The sequence below is a fragment of the Cotesia glomerata genome, linkage group LG7 (assembly GCF_020080835.1).
Source record: "Cotesia glomerata isolate CgM1 linkage group LG7, MPM_Cglom_v2.3, whole genome shotgun sequence".
NCBI classification, from domain to species: Eukaryota; Metazoa; Arthropoda; class Insecta; order Hymenoptera; family Braconidae; genus Cotesia; species Cotesia glomerata.
The window spans coordinates 1,760,076-1,777,689 of record NC_058164.1 but is presented as its reverse complement, the minus strand read 5'-3'; the positions used below and the strand labels follow the sequence as shown (position 1 = coordinate 1,777,689).

Sequence of the window (17,614 nt, the reverse complement as noted above, 5' to 3'; positions counted from 1 at the left end):
AAAAAAATTTTGTGACAGGGATATTTTTATTTAAAAAAAAATTTCTATAATTTAATTTTTTATGTAAAGTTTTTGGAGAAGTTTTTAATATGTTGTTCATTTTATAAATTTACTCCGTCACTTTTTTTTATTAAATTATTGTTAATTAATTCTGTCAGTAAAACTATTTTTAAAATTTATTAAAAAAATATTCAAATTATGTTAATTTAATTGTAATGAAAAATCATTAATCTAAAGTTTTTTTTTATTCATAATTCGTAATTCTCAGCAGTCTAATAGTGCAGGTTTCTAGTTAATATTAATTTGATTTTTATTTTTATTGTTATTGCCGACCGACTAAATAAAATTTAATTACCAAAGAACACTTTCAATATTTATCGTAATAGTTTAAAAACCGACAAAGTGATAAAAAAAACAATTATTGGCAATTTCTCAGCAGAGATTGCATTGAGCTCAATCATCTCTTGATAAATAATAAGGACCGTTAAGGATAAAATAAAATACTGAAATTAATTTTCTATTAATTTTTTATCAATATTAATATAATCTAAATGATACAGTGAATATTGAAATAATTATTAATTACATACTCTGGACTTTGATCTTTCAGTGAGTAAAAAATTTATTTAATATGAAAATATCAATCATATAAGTCCAAAAAAATTTAATAAAAGCTTTATGAAAATCATACGTGAATTACTCGTGATCTTATGGAAGATTACAAAAAGTGTTCGTAGGGAGGAACTGGTTTTCAATCTATTTAACTCAGACATGCACTTGAGTATTCACGACACCTGCTAAGATCTCGAGATCGTTAACGAATGCACTAAATCCACTTTACCGCACTTTTGGTTATTTTTTTTTTTTTTACTTTTCAATCTTTCTCATTATTTAATGTTATTATCTTCACTTGCAATATATCCCAATAAAAAGTAGTACCAATAATAATAAAGATAAAAAAATCTTTAATAATGTTAGAATTTCGATATTCCAGGTAATTTAATCGATAGATTCTAATAGATTTCTTCCGATTAAAAAAATGGTAATTTTTTTAGTACCGTTACTTTTTTAAAAACTTCTCTGTCGACATACACGCATTAATGAACACAGATACTCGCCCTGTAAATGTGTGTCTGTACACACGTGTTGTAAAATAATCATGACAAAATTTTAATATTCGTAAGTAATTAAGTACACACCAGCAAAACCGTTTGGCAGTAAAGAATGCGGACTTAGGATCAAAGTCGACAGATAACATTTTAAAATAAAACTTTAAAACTTAGAAATTAAATAAAATCTAACTAGAAAAGCTATCTAATTTTTTTTTTAATTTATTAAAAAATATCCGCATGCTTCTTTTTACTGTAAACACACATTAACGTAATACTGAACATATATAAACATAAATTACAAGTTATTAGTCAGTAAACGCAATGAGTATAAATGTTTGATTACGCTCAATAGATGTTTAATTATAATTTAATTCATATTCATACCACTTAATTAGGTATAATACTCGCAATTAGTTATTAAAATTTTTAAATAATTTATTATTCTCTCGCTCGTAATCCTTGTATAGAATTTTTATATCACCGCTTTCACTTTCAGATAACACTACGGAGGCTTTCCATCGTTAATAAACATTTAAAAATCGTTAAATAGCATCAATAAATAGAACTAAATAATATTAAAACCGCAAATATTTAAATCTATTTATGTACTTGCACAATATTTAAATTACACTGGAAAATAAAAGGAAAACGGGTGTAAAAAATAGCAACTACTCATTAGAGCCTGGAAAAGATCGGGAACTCTCAGTTCTGTAGCATATACCGAGTTACCAGGTATCAAGTGCATCTAAGATAATCTCTGTACACGTAAAACTGAAGGCCGAGATACCTTCTTTAATTAATCGCCTTATTGCATGAGTAGGGATGAAAATGATGATGAAGATGATTATTATTATTAAGATTATGATTGTACCGATAGAATATAAATTTAGCCGGATATTTTTAATACACTGATAGAAGAATTTATTTGTATCAAAAAATATTTGTTAATTGTTAACAAATCATTTATTAGAGACGACTTTTTAGTATTAAACAAATGTTTCTTAGTATTTAAAATGATTTGTTTGTTATATTAAATATTAATCAATCTTTTTAAATAGTGAGAAATATTTGTTAAGGACTAAAAATTGGTCTCTAATAAATGATTTGTTAAATATTAACAAATATCTTCAGTTAATATATTTTAGCTTCTATTCATGTATTTTCACCGTTTGTTTTTTTTATTATTTATTATCTTATTTATTGCAAACCCTCGGTAATTAATGAAGCAATAAAAAGGCTGATTGATAAACAACAGACTATAATAAATTAGTTGTTTAATCGCAAATATTGGCTACTCTTAATCGAAAGAGACACTTTTAAATATTTTAGAGATAGCTTATCTGAAACTATGATTATAGTTCAATGGAAGGAATTAATTATCGATGTTGTAAAATACGTATCTGGATATTTCTATACCGCGTGTACGTTCGATCTTCGATAGTAAATTAATGAGGATACAATGTTAATAAGCCGAAAAAAAGAGTAGATATAATAGAAACATTACAAAAAAAAAAAATAGGCAATAGATCTATGATATATCACGTTTAATTTATCGTAATTAAATACAACACGTAACTCAATATATTATCATAGAATAAATCGACTATTGCAGTAAATAAAATAATAAATTAAAGTAAATTCTTGCCTCTAATAGATCCCATATCATACGCACCGGATCTTCCTCACTTAAAACAGTTTATTTGCTTTAGTTTTTTTAATTAATTTTTTGACTATAACTTTGACGGTAATTGAACCGTACTTGAACTTTTCACCACCGAGAAAAATACCACAAACAATAAAAAAAACTTTCACCAAATAATTTATCGCGAAAATAAAATCAAGAGAAGCTGCTGGTGTAAGTATCAAGTCTGATACATTTTACCGTTATTATTAAGAACTATATTAAATAACTGCGCATGCTCACCCGTGACATTGTATCAAATCAGGTGAAACTAACTGATAATACTAAATTTAAATTAAAATATCTATTAATATCTCAACATTAATTTTGCACGATATTTATCATTTATAAATAGTGTTTGTTAGATTTAAATAATTAGCGCTCTGTGGTGGCTAAAATAAAATAAAATCTCAGTATTAAATAAAGAAGGAGAAGAGACTCGCGGAAAGAACGGGGATCCGCAGAAAAAAGCGCTCGGAAGAAATAAAAGAAGAAATAAAAAATATATATTTAATGATAGTGACAGATTGTCAAACGGTCCTATCAGGTTGAGTGTGCACGGGGTACTGAACTGCGATTTACTCGTTTCTTGACGTGGTCTCCGTTCCTCGTACACTTGGTGTGCTGTGTGTCTACAAGACCGCTTCTGTATGTACTACACGGTATAGAGGAGTTATTTTATACATGTATATATATAAATACGAGAGATGTATGAACGTGTAAGCTGAGAAATAAAGTAGTGGGACAGGTGGTTTGCTTTTCTGTCTGTTACGACGATTCAACCAACCTGACTGATAATAACGATGTGTACGTGACACTGCACAGCTTTTGCGCTTAGCTCCAGCATCGGCATCAGCAACCGCAGCCGCAAATTTAAATACAAATACATTTACACTTACACTTAAACATAAGAGCACATTTCTAACCGATCTTTTATTTCTTATGATATCTCTTCTTTATTCCTTCCTCGCCGGTGTTCGTTAGCCCATTAATACGCATTTATAAACTTAACGCATCCTCCGAAATCTTTTCGCGTTCGTGTCTCTTAATGATTTATAACTTTGAATTAAAAATTGGACCACCGCGTCGTCAATCGAAGAAGAAATAAAATTAATTGTTTTATTTCTTCTTGTTTTAATTTAATTTAATTTTTTTTTGTGATTATGAATTTGATTGAATTATTTTTATTGAGATTGATAATCATTGTTATTATTACAATTTATTCTGACTAGATTAATCACACAATGAAAATTATGCATAATATAAAAATTGGATCACCGCGTCATCAATTGAAGAAGAAATAAAATAAATTTTTTTATTTCTTATTTTTTTTGTGATTATAAAATTTTGATTGAATTATTTTTAATGGCATTAAAGTTAGCAGTTACTTGATCATTTTTTAATTTTTTTTTAACAAATAGATTTTTTCCAAAAAAATTATTTTTAAAAAATTGCATTTTTTATTTTTTTAAATTTCTACCTGTCAATTTTTTTTCTACCTTTTTTTTTGTCATAATTTATTTGTTAAAAAAATTCTTAAAATTATGAAATATCTGCTAAATTAATTTTCATTTATTTTTAGTGAGATCGATAATCATTGTTATTATTACAATTTATTCTGACTAGATTAATCACACAATGAAAATTATGCATAATATGAAAATTGGACCACCGCATCGTCAATCGAAGGAGAAATAAAATTAATTTTTTTATTATTTCTTCTTATTTTAATTTAATTTAGTTTTTTTTTTTGTGATTACAAAATTTTGATTGAATTATTTTTAATGACATTAAAGTTATCAGTCATTTGACCATTTTTTAATTTTTTTTAACAAATAGATTTTTTCCAAAAAAATTATTTTTAAAAAATTGCATTTTTTATTTTTTTAAATTTCTACCTGTCAATTTTTTTTTCTACTTTTTTTTTGTCATAATTTATTTGTTAAAAAAATTCTTAAAATGATCAAATATCTGCTAAATTAATTTTCATTTATTTTTATTGAGATTGATGATAAAAATTGGACCACCGCGTCGTCAATCGAAGAAAAAATAAAAATAAATTTTTTTATTTCTTCTTATTTTAATTTAATTTAATTTTTTTTTGTGATTATAAAATTTTGATTGAATTATTTTTATTGAGGTTGATAATCATTGTTATTATTAAAATTTATTCTGACTAGATTAATCACATGTTGTCAATGAAAATTATGCATAATATTAATATACATAGAAGCATAGTTATAGTGTCTAAAGATGTTACATTTGTGGGCGTAGCGAAACGTGAAATTAATTTATACTATCTCAGACGCACCCTTGTCAGTTAACAGTAATGGCATTTCTCTATGATAATTTTTTACTCCAACAGAGAGTTCGCCGGTATTTAAATCCTTTTAATTATTATTAGGCCGCTTATTAATACACCCTTGTCATGTTTAATTTTATAAATATCGGTTGATATACTCGAATATTATTTAGAATAATAAAATAATAAAAGTAAGCTTTCTCTGTTAGAAAATATCAACTCACATTTGGGTTATTATGTTAACGCCTACATTAAATAAAGCAAAAAAAAATCACCTGCGAAACAAGTTGAGCTGTTTCACTTCTCATTCGCCGTATATAATTTTCTTTACAACTTATTATATTATCCGGTACCGCAAACAGGCCACTAGTTGTCTAAGACTAAGCGTCAACAAGACATAACAGTCGGAGATATCATTTAAATTATCTAGAATTTAACAATCTCTTATATTTAATCCTACAATTCACTCCACTTATTTATAATATAATCGTTTGAGTTAACCGACAACTTAAGTATAACTTCGAAAATATATTAGGCTTAAATATTGTGCAACAAACTAAACTGCTCATTTTCACAGCAATAAATTATTATTTATTTGATACTAAGTAACAAAATAAAACGGTTAATTACCTGAATTATTTAAATTTTATTTTCATTTTTATTTAATAATTATTGATTTACAAGTAGCAGTGGTTTTCATAATTTATGTCTGCCATGTACAGTTTAACTAACTGAGAATATAAGTTAATATAATTATCGACTTGCTTAACAATAACTTATTAAATTTTCCCAGCAAATCTTCCTTCTGCAATTTGTTCTTCCCACTTTTCGATCCACGCATTTGGGCAAATAATTGTGTAGATGCGTTTGAAATATTTACAAGCTTCAAAATCTTCGCCACGCACTTTTTTACATCGGTGATAATCAATAAAGTTTTGGTAGCAGTTCCTATTTAAATAAAAAATAAAAACAAACAAATATTAGTATAAATATAAAATTAATTTAAGGGGATAGCCACTATGAAATTTGAAAAAAAAAAAATTTTTTTTATTAAGGGGGACCACCACTGTGACGATCGAAAAAAAGAGGTGATTTGCGGGAATTTTTTTGACAGGGAAAATAAAGGAATTTGGGGATCGGATTTTTTTGATTTTATGAAGGGTACATTAATGATTTTTACCCTTTATTTTTATTAAAAAATATTTAATTATTACAAAGTTATTAATTAACAATCTCGTAGAGCAATAGAAAAAATTTCTCCCCCCATGGTCGGTTCGATAACTCAAAAACGGATCATCTCAAAATAAAAACGCAAATTACTTTTTAATCAGTAAAGATGTAGTTATTGCCGCATGTACGGAATTTAAAAAATTTTTATTTTAAATATTTTTTTAGTCGGGTTAAAACAAAAAAAAAAAAAAAAACAGTAAGAATAGTGAGAAAATTTTCAATCAGTCGCTAATTTTTTTAAAAATAAAAATTTTCAAAATTCCGTACGTGTGACGATAATGATATTCTTACTGATTAAAAATCAATTTGCGTTTTTATTTTGAGATGATCCGTTTTTGAGTTATCAAACCGACCATGAAGGGGGAAATTTTTCCTAGTGCTCTACGAAATTGTTAATAACTTTGTAATAATTAAATATATTTTAATAAAAATTTAGAGTAAAAATCATTAATGTACCGTTAATAAAATAAAAAAAATCCGATCCCTAAATTCCTTTATTTTCCCCTGTCAAAAAAATTCCCGAAAATCACCTCTTTTTTTCAATCATCACAGTGGTGTTCCTCCTTAAATCAAAGTTTATGCATTCAAAAATATGTATCTAGAGTTTCATATGAAAATTTTGAATATTTTTCAAGTTATAGTCATTTTTGTGGCAGCGTGTCAAATGACCATTGCACGCGCGGCGCTCCGATAAAAACACGTTTTTCTCGAAAATACTTTTTTTTAACTGGTGGGAACTGTAATTTGCATAAATATGAACCGATTTGCAACTTTTCTTTTTACCTGTATTCGTCTATTCAGTAGCTATCGTTGCACATAGGGGATTTTGAAAATTTTGATTTTTAACATTTTTTAGGGCTGTTTAAATCCAAAAAAATGAGAAAAAAAATGGAAAAATTGTTAATATGTCGCCATTTTTTAAAAATCCAAATCCTCAAAATCGCCTATAAGCAACGAAAACCACACGAATGCAGATTACAACGAAATCCCAAATTCTCTTAGCTTAGAATCATTTAAATCGAAGCTATTCGATTTTCTTTCAAGTTTAGATTAGCTAGATTTCTATTTAAATTACTGTGAAATACTGGTTTAGTGTAAAAATGTGTATACATTAAGATATTTAAAATTGTAACCATGCTACTTTTTCTGAATGTACTAAATTTTTATATTTACTTAAGCTATACTTCAAATTTCAATTATATTATTTATAAATAATACAAAATTTTTATACTTAAGCAAATATTTCTAATCTTAATTTTATTACTTATGTGAAACAAAATTCTATGTATTTTTACTTTTTGCTATTTGGCTTTATGCCTTGGCATTTAAATTCAATAAATAAATAAATAAAAAATAATCCGTTTTTGAGTTAGAGATCACACCGTTGGGGGGGGGGGGGGAATTTTTTTAATGCTCCACAAAAATGTTTATAACTTTGTACCAACAACATATTTTTTAATCAAAATTTAGGACAATAATCTTCAATGTATACGCTGTAAAACAAAAAAAAAAAACCCGATCTCCAAATTCCTTTATTACCCCAGTCAAAAAATTCCCGAAAATCACCTATTTTTTCAATCTTTACAGTGGCTATCCTTAATTAACAAATAATTTTTTTTTTTAAATAAAATAATTTAAAATATTTACCTAGTTTGATTTGTGTTGGGGAATCGCGGATCGTAGGGCGCTGACACGTAATTCTCAATGTCTTTTGGAATTCCACCGTAAGCCATTGTAGCTGTATTTATCTATCTGTTTAATAATTATCCATACAAATGAAATTTATTAATAAAAGTAACACCAGTAAAAAAAAAATAATAATTCTAATTGACAAACAATAAATTGTTTAAAAACATTAATATTTATTTATTTATTTTTCAACTGAAAATTTTTTTAAAGATATATAACCTTTCGCTCAATCAAAATAATTATCTCTTATTGTTTATTAAAATAATAATATTTTTAAATTTTAATTCATTCAATTTCATACTAAGAAAGTCTAGTGATAAAAAAAAAAAAAAAAAAAAAAAAAATAGAATAAACGCACTTTGAGTGGTAAAAAAATAAAAACTAAAAATACGTCAAATAGATGATCAAATAATAAAACTAATGTTAAATGAAAATGCTTAAATAAAAAACCGAAGAAAATTATTTTACAAGAGGTCTTGTATTATCTTCCTCTTGGCAGCAAACTTCGCGATATTTTTTAACCTCTGCCATGTAAAGCGACCAAGCATCCTTAGGCTGTTCGACAACCTGTTCAGTTTTAGCTTTAGCAACCATCCCAGTCTTAAGAATTCTTCCACCGCGTCTTTTTCCAACCATCAACGGCGGCGGGACAACAGGTTTGTCTTCGAGTAACGAAGTAGCAGGCTTATCAGCAGCGGGTTGCATTTTTTCCTGCATTTTCTTGAACATCTCCATGAAGCTGCCGTCATTCTTAAAAGCGTTCGACTGGACAGGAATGATTGGCTGAACAATCTGGCTCGGAGGAAAACCAAGATGATGATGCTGCTGCTGCTGCTGCTGCTTATCAATGATATCAGGAATATAATCCGAGTCGTGCGAGGACGTACGGTAGTGCCTGTTGCCACGGTATCTGGAGTCTCTTCCTGAATCACGGATTTTATTATTCTGACCATTGCTTCTGCTTCTGCTGCGACTACGACTGCGACTGCGACTGTAAGTCCGACTGCGTTGACTCGGGCTACGACTGCAACTTCGACTGTGGCGATAGCGCTCGCGAGATCTAGACTTAACTCCTCTTGATTTCGACCTGGGGCCACGTGACCTGGATCTGGGCCGCGAGGCTGACCTGGACTTGCGCCGTCGAGAGTATTTACGTGAACGGTCACTAGAGCGTGACCGTTTGTGACGTCTTCGGCGTTTCTCGTGGGAAGATGACGAAGAAGACGACGGTGTCGTCGAGGTCGTAGTCGTAGTGGTACTAGTCGGCCCAGTCGTAGCAGATAATTCCTGCGCTGATCTTGATGATTTACTACTGTACTCAGTGTAAGGTGATTGTCGTGAATTAACTTTATAACTTCTTTGTGTGGGTAACTCACTAGCTATCCTGGACTGGGCGCTATAGCTGGGAGGCGAAGGTGGCTCAGGAGGCGAATCACTGTTTCTGCCACGGTCATATCGTCTTGAATCCATTAGTACTGACACTTCAATCTCAGACTATCTCAATCAATCGCTCTCTTTCTTTATCACCCTCGATTGACTGGTGCTCCCGTGATTGCTCTCCAGTTCAACTGATGACAGGTTACCTACAAGGATAGAAACTGCCTTCTATAAGTACACAGCCTACTTTCAATACCCTACGCCACTATCGAATTTTTTTATAATTATTATTATTAATAATTACAATAAGAGATTTTTTTTTTTAATTGAGCGAGCTTATATATATTTTTTTCAACCTTGAGCATAAACGAAAAATAATTTTTATTTTTTTTTAATTGAATGTTCAAGGTTAGTAGATAGGTACATTAATACAATCAATATGTCAATAAAATTTTAAAAATTATTTTTCATTATTTATTAAATAAATTTTGAAAAACAATTTAAAATTTTTATCAAGCATCAGTTAAAGTTATCATTCGTCATAATTTATTCCATTGTCATAAATATTAATTTTTTTATTTAATACTATGGAACAAAATAGGCGAATACTGCGTAAAAAATTTTCAGTAAAAAATGAACATTATCACATACTATAAGTATATTATATTGATAAATCCTCAACAAATGTTATTCTAAACGTTTGTATTTATCCTTTAGAATAGTTTATTTATAAATAAAAAGGGATTATCGTTGGTACTTACCCAATTAACTTTAGGTGAAAACAAAATGGCTACTGTTATAAAATTATTCTGGTTTTGATGGTTGAAAATTTCTTACGTTACGTCATGGACGGGGATCGTTTACGGATGCAAAAAAATAAATATACTCTAGTCAGTGGCTGTTACCACGGAGCTGAAAGTAGATGGATAAAGATCGTCGCGCCATTCGAATCTTCCAGAGAAATTTGAACTAAAGTCTTGTTCAATATTTGAATTTAAAAGTTTACTATGTTTGTAATGACTTCATTAAAGTTTTATTTTATTTTTAAATTATCAATTAAACACAAAATTGACTGTTTCTTATCAAACTTTAATTATTTTTTCAATAGTTTATTATTGTAATTAGTTGAGGCATCAATAAAATAACCATCCATATGACATTCTATTACACTGATAGATTTAGATTTAGATTTAGATTTATTTATTATTGATGCCAAGGCACAAGCCAAATGGCAAAATCAGTTTCATGGTTATACAATTTCTACAAAAAAAAATAAGTACTATGAAAATAAATTTCTGCGAGTACATAACATAGAATACTTAGTAATGTATAAAAATTAGTTTAAATAATATGTGTATAAATTTGAATATAATCAAATTCAATTTGAAAAATTTATATGAAAAAAAAAAAAAAAATGGAAGTTTCCCGTGTAAAAAAAAATCGTCTTAAAATTGTCTTAAAATTGTCGTTCGTTTAATATCTTAAACGTGACACAAACCAAGACTATTTTAAGACGCCAAAAAAAAAAAAATCCGAGAGCAGATTTTTGAAAATTTGGTTTTCGAATTTGTTGTGAAAATTAATTTTTAGACGATTTTACGACTTTCTAACCGCAATATTTTTGAGTAAGATGTTTTTAAATTGAATTTAAAATTATTATCTGACAATTTTAAGACTTTTTTAAGACGTTCCGTTTTAATGTTCCGGGGCTCTGTCGCTGTTAGCCCATCTTAAAATAGTCTAAATTTTTTTTTAAGATTTTTTTAAGACTAATTTAAGATAATTTTAAGACAATTTAAAGACGTTCCATAATAATTTTCTGGAGCTGTCACTGTGATATCATCTTAAAATAGCCTAAAAATTTTTTAATAATTTTTTTAAGACTATTTTAAGATTTTTTCAAGACGATTTTAAGACTATTTTAAGATTTAAGTCTTAAAATAATTTTTAAATTAGTCTTAAAAAAATCTTAAAAAAAGATTTAGAGACTATTTTGAAATGAGCAAACAGCGACAGAGCCCTGGAACATTAAAACAGAACGTCTTAAAAAAGTCTTAAAATTGTCAGATAATAATTTTTTAACAATTTTAAATTCAATTTAAAAACATCTTACTCAAAAATATTGCGGTTAGAAAGTCGTAAAATCGTCTAAAAATTAATTTTCACAAAAAATTCGAAAAGCAAATTTTCAAAAATCTGCTCTCGGATTTTTTTTTTTTGGCGTCTTAAAAGAGTCTTAAAATAGTCTTGGTTTGTGTCACGTTTAAGATCTTAAACGAACGACAATTTTAAGACGAATTTTTTTTACACGGGTTTAAACAAAAAATTTTTATGCTATCATATCAGATAATAACTCTATAATAGTTCACATAATAATTCTATGAATTGCACTTATTATATCTTTATTTTAATATTCAATCTTTAGCCTTTATTTTTAATGTATTGGACTCAAATTTGTTATTTATCATTATTAGACACTATTTTAATTATCAAGATTTAATAAATAATTAAAAACTTCATTTTTAAAGACTTGCAAGGAACTCGAATTTACAATTTCGCGCGGAAGTTCTTCCCGTAGTCTTATTACAGTCACTAAAAAGGATTTCTCTAGATAGCTTGTAGTAAAAAGAGGTAGCTCGAAGGACGTGTGCTTTTTTGCAGCCAATCGGTTTGAACGTCGAACATCAGCTTCCTCAACGAATAAATCTCGCATGTACTCCGGTTTTCCATTTTCTAATAATTTGTACAAGTAACAAACAGCATAGTACAATCTACGATATTTGATTGTAAGCCACCCCAGCTCTTTGCGATAAGGACTGATATGCTCATCCTTCCTGAGATTGAAAATAAATCTGATTGAAGAATTGATTGCTCGCTGAAGTTTTAGATCATTTTCAGTAGTCGAGTCGATGAGCACAACAGAGCAATAATCAATTAGTGGTAAAATGATAGAAGGATTTGTTTATAGTTAAAAATATTTGTTAATATTTAACAAATCATTTATTAGAAGCCATTTTTTAGTCCTTAACAAATATTTCTTAGTATTTAAAAAAATTTATTAATATTTGATAAATGAATATCAGATTTATTAAATACAAACAAATCATTTTAAATACTAAGAAATATTTATATAATACTAAAAAGTGGTCTCTAATAAATGATTTGCTAACTATTAACAAATATTATTTAATACAAATAAATCCTTCTATCAGTGTACTAGAAAATGCTTAAAAATTCAACTATTAAAATATACCGAGAAAATTGCACGCTTCATAGCGCGAAGCGCGTGAGGTTGTGCTTTATACTCGACTCGTCAAGATCAAGCAATTTTGTGATCTTTAAATGCCTCTATCACAACCATATTACACTTATTCAATAATATAAGTAGATGTACACTGAAAAACATTTAAATTAAACCATCTTTTACTTTCTAAAATCATTTCATGTTGCTATTTTGAAAAAAAAAAACGTTTTGAAAAAAATTTTACGTGGATGTCCGGATGTCACCCCATTTTGGATGTACCAACGATTACTCCCGAACAAATTGATATTTCAAGACCGGACCTTTTTTATTAGTTTAAGAATTCGATAAACTGGGTCCGTATTTCATATCAGTGGCCTAGCTTATGTATTTTTTTTTTAATTGAATTTTTATTAAAATTCACGGATACAACCGTACAAAGCCAAACGAACTTTTCTTATTTGTCACGTGAAAACTTTGGCGCCACTTGATCAAGCTAGATTTTTTTAGACTGCGTGCGCATATGACAAGAAAAAAGAGCGCTGATATTTAAAAAAAAATAAAAAATACTCTAAGAAATTACTTAATTATAATTTTTTTTTTTTAATTAATTATACAATTAATTTTTTTCTTAAAAAATGATTGAGCGTTATGAGGCGTGCACTTTTGGATTTTCCAAACTTTTTTTATACTTTTTTTTATTAAAAAAATTATTACAAAAAAAAAAATTAGACAAACGGTTGACCCTGAAGGCCATCCCTGCAACTTCCCGCCACTTACACACCTAGGCGCTTAAAATTGCACTAATAATTGCTCTTCGAGCTCAAAAAAACAACTTATGTCTTATTTTGAGCTCTCCAAGCTCAAAGAGATAGTCTTTCTATACTTTTGACATAGAATTTAATTTCACATAACTTCACACTAATAGATTTGTTTATAGTTAAAAAGATTTGTTAATATTTAAGAAATCATTTATTAGAAGCCATTTGTTAGGCCTTAACAAATATTTCTTAGTATTTAAAAAGATTTATTAATACTTAATAAATGAATATCAGATTTATTGAATACAAACAAATCATTTTGAATACTAAGAAATATTTATTTAACATTAAAAAATGGTCTCTAATAAATGATTTGTTAGCTATTAACAAATATTATTTAATACAAATAAATCCTTCTATCAGTGCAGTCAATTCGTTAAAGAGATATCATAAACGAAAGAAAACCGAAAAGTGTTTTCTGCACATAACTTCACATAATTTCACATAATTTCAGTCAATTCGTTCAAGAGAAATCATGAACGAAAGAAAACCGAAAAGTGTTTCCTGCACATAATTTCAGCCAGTTCGTTTAAGAGATATCATGAACGAAAGAAAACCGAAAAGTGTATTCTGCACATAACTTCACATAATTTCACATAATTTCACATAATTTCACATAATTTCAATCAATTCGTTCAAGTGTTTTTTCCACATAACTTCACATAACTTTACATAATTTTGCATAAGTTCACATAACATTTCTTTTCGGATCGTTTTTGATGAGATAGTATAATTTTTAGACTTTTGAGCTCGAAGAAGCATAGAAAAGCTATCTCTCCAAGCTCGGAGAGCTCAAAATAATACATAAATCGATCCAAAAAAAATTAGGAAAACGGTTGACCCTGAAGGCCATCCCTGCAACTTCCCGCTAATTTCATACTGAGGCGCTTAAAATTGCACCAATGACGTTTTTGAGCTCTTCGAGCTCAAAAATACTATTTATGGGTTATTTTGAGCTCTCCGAGCTCAAAGAGATTGCTTTCCTATCCTTTAAAGCTCTTCGAGCTCAAAAGTCTGATAGAGATTTGATAAGACACTATTTTTTGAATTTTTAAACCACAATAACTTTTGAATGAATAAACCGATTTTTACGCGGTTAGAAGCATTCGACGCAGTTTTTCAAGCCTCACAGAGAATCTCAAATTTTGAATTGATCGCGCTAGGAATTTTGGAGTTATTCCGAAAAAACACTTTTTTCGGTTTTCTTTCGTTCACGATATCTCTCGAATGAATCAACCGATTTTGACCGGACTGGTGGCGATCGACGTGGTTTTTTGAGGTTAAGAGCTGATTAGTTTTTGGAATTGAACTATTAAGCCGTTTAAAAGTTATTCCAAAAAAACCACATTTGAAAAAAATTTTTTTTTCAGTTTTTTGAAGATTTCTCAAAATCTATTGATCTGAATCGGTCCAAATAGTTTTCAAAATCTAAGTTTGGTCAAGCCCTTTCGAATGGCACCAACCGCGATGAAATCGGTCAAGCCGTTCAAAAGTTATAAGCGGTTCACATACTTTCACACACACACACATACATACAGACGCCGTGACAACCTCGCGGGGATAGTCAGGGAAGCTTCCTGTGACCTTCAAACGTCGAGATCTGATGAAAACTCGATTTTTGCAAAACGGGGTGAAAACAATAACTTCCCGATTTTTTAAAATCTTCGATTTTCTTAGCGGGAAGTTAAAAAAGTTCACAATAAGATTTGAAAAATTACACGTGCAATTTTTTTAAGTATTTTTTTACTTTCAATTTAATTGAAAAAAAAAAATCAAAAATTGTTGAATGTCAGGTAATTTTTTTTTTTATTTATATTTCTCTTTACAGATTTATTATAAAAATTATAATGCGTTTTTTACTATTTTTATAAGATGTACCAATGTATTAATTTTCTTCTTCATAAACTGTATCAGTATTAATTTCAATTCATCACTGAAGTATGTCCCTAATACATACAAAAATTTCTCTATAATAAAATACTTTATGAAATTTTAATTCAGTGAACACCTAACAATTTTTTATATTTTCATTACAAATTAATTGTAAAAAAAATGTTTTATTAAAAATTTGCACTTGTAATTCTTTGTGATTTCTTTATAATAATTGAGTTGTTATAAAAATAAAAATAAAATTGACAAATGTCTATTAATTTCAGTATCACGTCACTTACAAAATTAAAATAAACGATTTGCAGAATTAAAAAAAAAAATATGATACTAAAATTTGCAATTAGACAATTTTTGATTTTTAAAATAAATAAAAATTATAAGTAAAAAAATTGCACTCAGAATTTTAAAAATTTTATACAGGTCAAATTTTTTCTTTCAATAATTTTTTTCAATAAACAAATTCTAAAAATTTTCAAATTTCAGCTAATTAAATTTTAATAAAAATAATTCAACTTTAAATATGGTACAAATTTTATGCAACTCTTCTTAATACAAAGCTATGCCATCTATTAGCTATACTTGCTATCGGTATTTATCTTAACAACATCCAGTACTGCAGTAAAATTTTTCTCTCCAGTTTCTAAAAATCAACAAAAAGATTAAAAAAGACTTACGAAGTAAGACTTAGGAAGTCTTACAGAAATTTTACTGTAAGTATTTGTAATAATTATCTTATAAATAAAAATACACGAAAGTTTTTAAGTTATCCAATACTTTAAACTTGCAAAAAATGGGACACGATTCATTGGTTAAAATTAAGACGCGCGCTTAGCGCTAAATTCAAATTTCTAGCACACTAAATATCAGTAGTAAGTGATAGATTCATAATATAAAAAAATTGTCACCTTAAAAAATTTCAAAGAGATTCTAATAAAATACTACATCACCATCATTTAGACAATTATCTTCAGCCTGCAATTAAAATTATTTTTTACCGCCCAATAATCAAATAACTATTTAAACTCCAATTAAAAATTCATAGTTTTTTAGTTTGTTTATATAAAATGACAAATTATATAACATCTCTATAAAAATTTGTATTTTTACCAAGAATTTATTGAATTGTTTTTTTTTCTATAACCGATAATAATTCTTTTAACGACTTATCTATAATTACATACTTGACTGGTCGTTACAATTCATAAATATTATTTAAAATAAACTAAATAAAAGTATTTTATCGGAAACAAAACGCTGAGGAATGAAAAACATTTTTCCCTTTTAAGTATTAAAATTATTCATTTAAAATAAAATACTAAAATAATTTTTTAAAAACAATCACTAGAAGTTAAAGATTATCGAATTCTCAACATAAATGTTTTTGAAATACCATCTCGTACCAGTCGTAAAATGACGTCAACATATTTTTCTGGTACCATTTAAACACAGGTGTTTATAAATATGTGGTATTTATTTTTTTAAGGAACTCAGTACTATAATAACATCCAATAAAAATAAATCTCAAAATTTATTCAATGAGTTACTGTAAATGATATAAAATCAATTTGAATAAAATGATAAAATGTTTACGTAATAATTTGTAGTATGATTGATGATTGATAAAAATAATAGTCTTGGGCATCTGCAGAATGCAGATTTGTATGTGCATCTTATAATGTTATATGTTACGTTATAGTTACTAGAGGTTACATTGTTGTCTCGATGGAAGGCGCAGCGATCTCGCGGCGTTTTCTGTGCGCTTACAAGTGACCTTGTGGCATTCGGTACCTGGCTGTACCAGGCTGAGTGTGCACACCACTGATTGTAAGAGAGCCGTAAACGATCCCACGAGAACACGGGATTATATGAACGACTCTATACAATATACACATACATTTATAAAACTAAATAACATATAACATTCATACCATCAACCATTGGAATTTAAAATCTGGAGATACTAATTTACTTTTCCATATATAATATTGTTTTTCCCTTTTTTGCATAACTTTTAATTAATATAATACAAGTTTGCTAAACAAAACAACTATAAATGCTTTAGTTTTCTCTTATATTTTTAATTTTACCACTAAAGTCGCAATTTAACATCTAAATAAACTGTCATTAAATTTAGTTTGTTAAAAAACAAATTATCCTTACAAAAAAATTATTATTTGCGCCAGAAAAAATGTATAATATTTAAAGTTAAATGGAACGTAAAATTTAAGGATAAAAATAGATCTAACTGTGTATTATGTTAGAAAAACACCT

The 17,614-nt window shown here is 27.9% G+C and overlaps 1 protein-coding gene across 2 annotated transcripts; it reads right to left on the bottom strand.

The window, feature by feature from the left end:
• Positions 1-5,733: 5,733 nt before the first annotated feature.
• LOC123268522 (cytochrome c oxidase subunit 6B1-like) lies at positions 5,734-10,300 on the bottom strand. 2 transcript variants are annotated; one of them, XM_044733678.1, is made up of 3 exons: positions 10,153-10,269; positions 7,973-8,077; positions 5,734-6,043 (listed from the first exon to the last, which is right to left on the bottom strand). In XM_044733678.1, exons 2-3 carry the CDS (start codon positions 8,056-8,058, stop codon positions 5,875-5,877), a joined length of 255 nt encoding a protein of 84 aa, XP_044589613.1. In that variant the 5' UTR covers positions 8,059-8,077; positions 10,153-10,269; the 3' UTR covers positions 5,734-5,874. The 2 variants fall into 2 exon arrangements, with proteins under 2 accessions (XP_044589613.1, XP_044589612.1); XM_044733677.1 differs by lacking the exons at positions 5,734-6,043; positions 7,973-8,077 and adding an exon at positions 8,390-9,597 and having other exon boundaries at positions 10,153-10,300.
• Between the last annotated feature and the right edge of the window lie 7,314 nt (positions 10,301-17,614).

Bases quoted from the DNA above. Each gene is read 5' to 3' on its own strand.
- LOC123268522 (XM_044733677.1), bottom strand. From the start codon at position 9,484: ATGGATTCAAGACGATATGACCGTGGCAGAAACAGTGATTCGCCTCCT.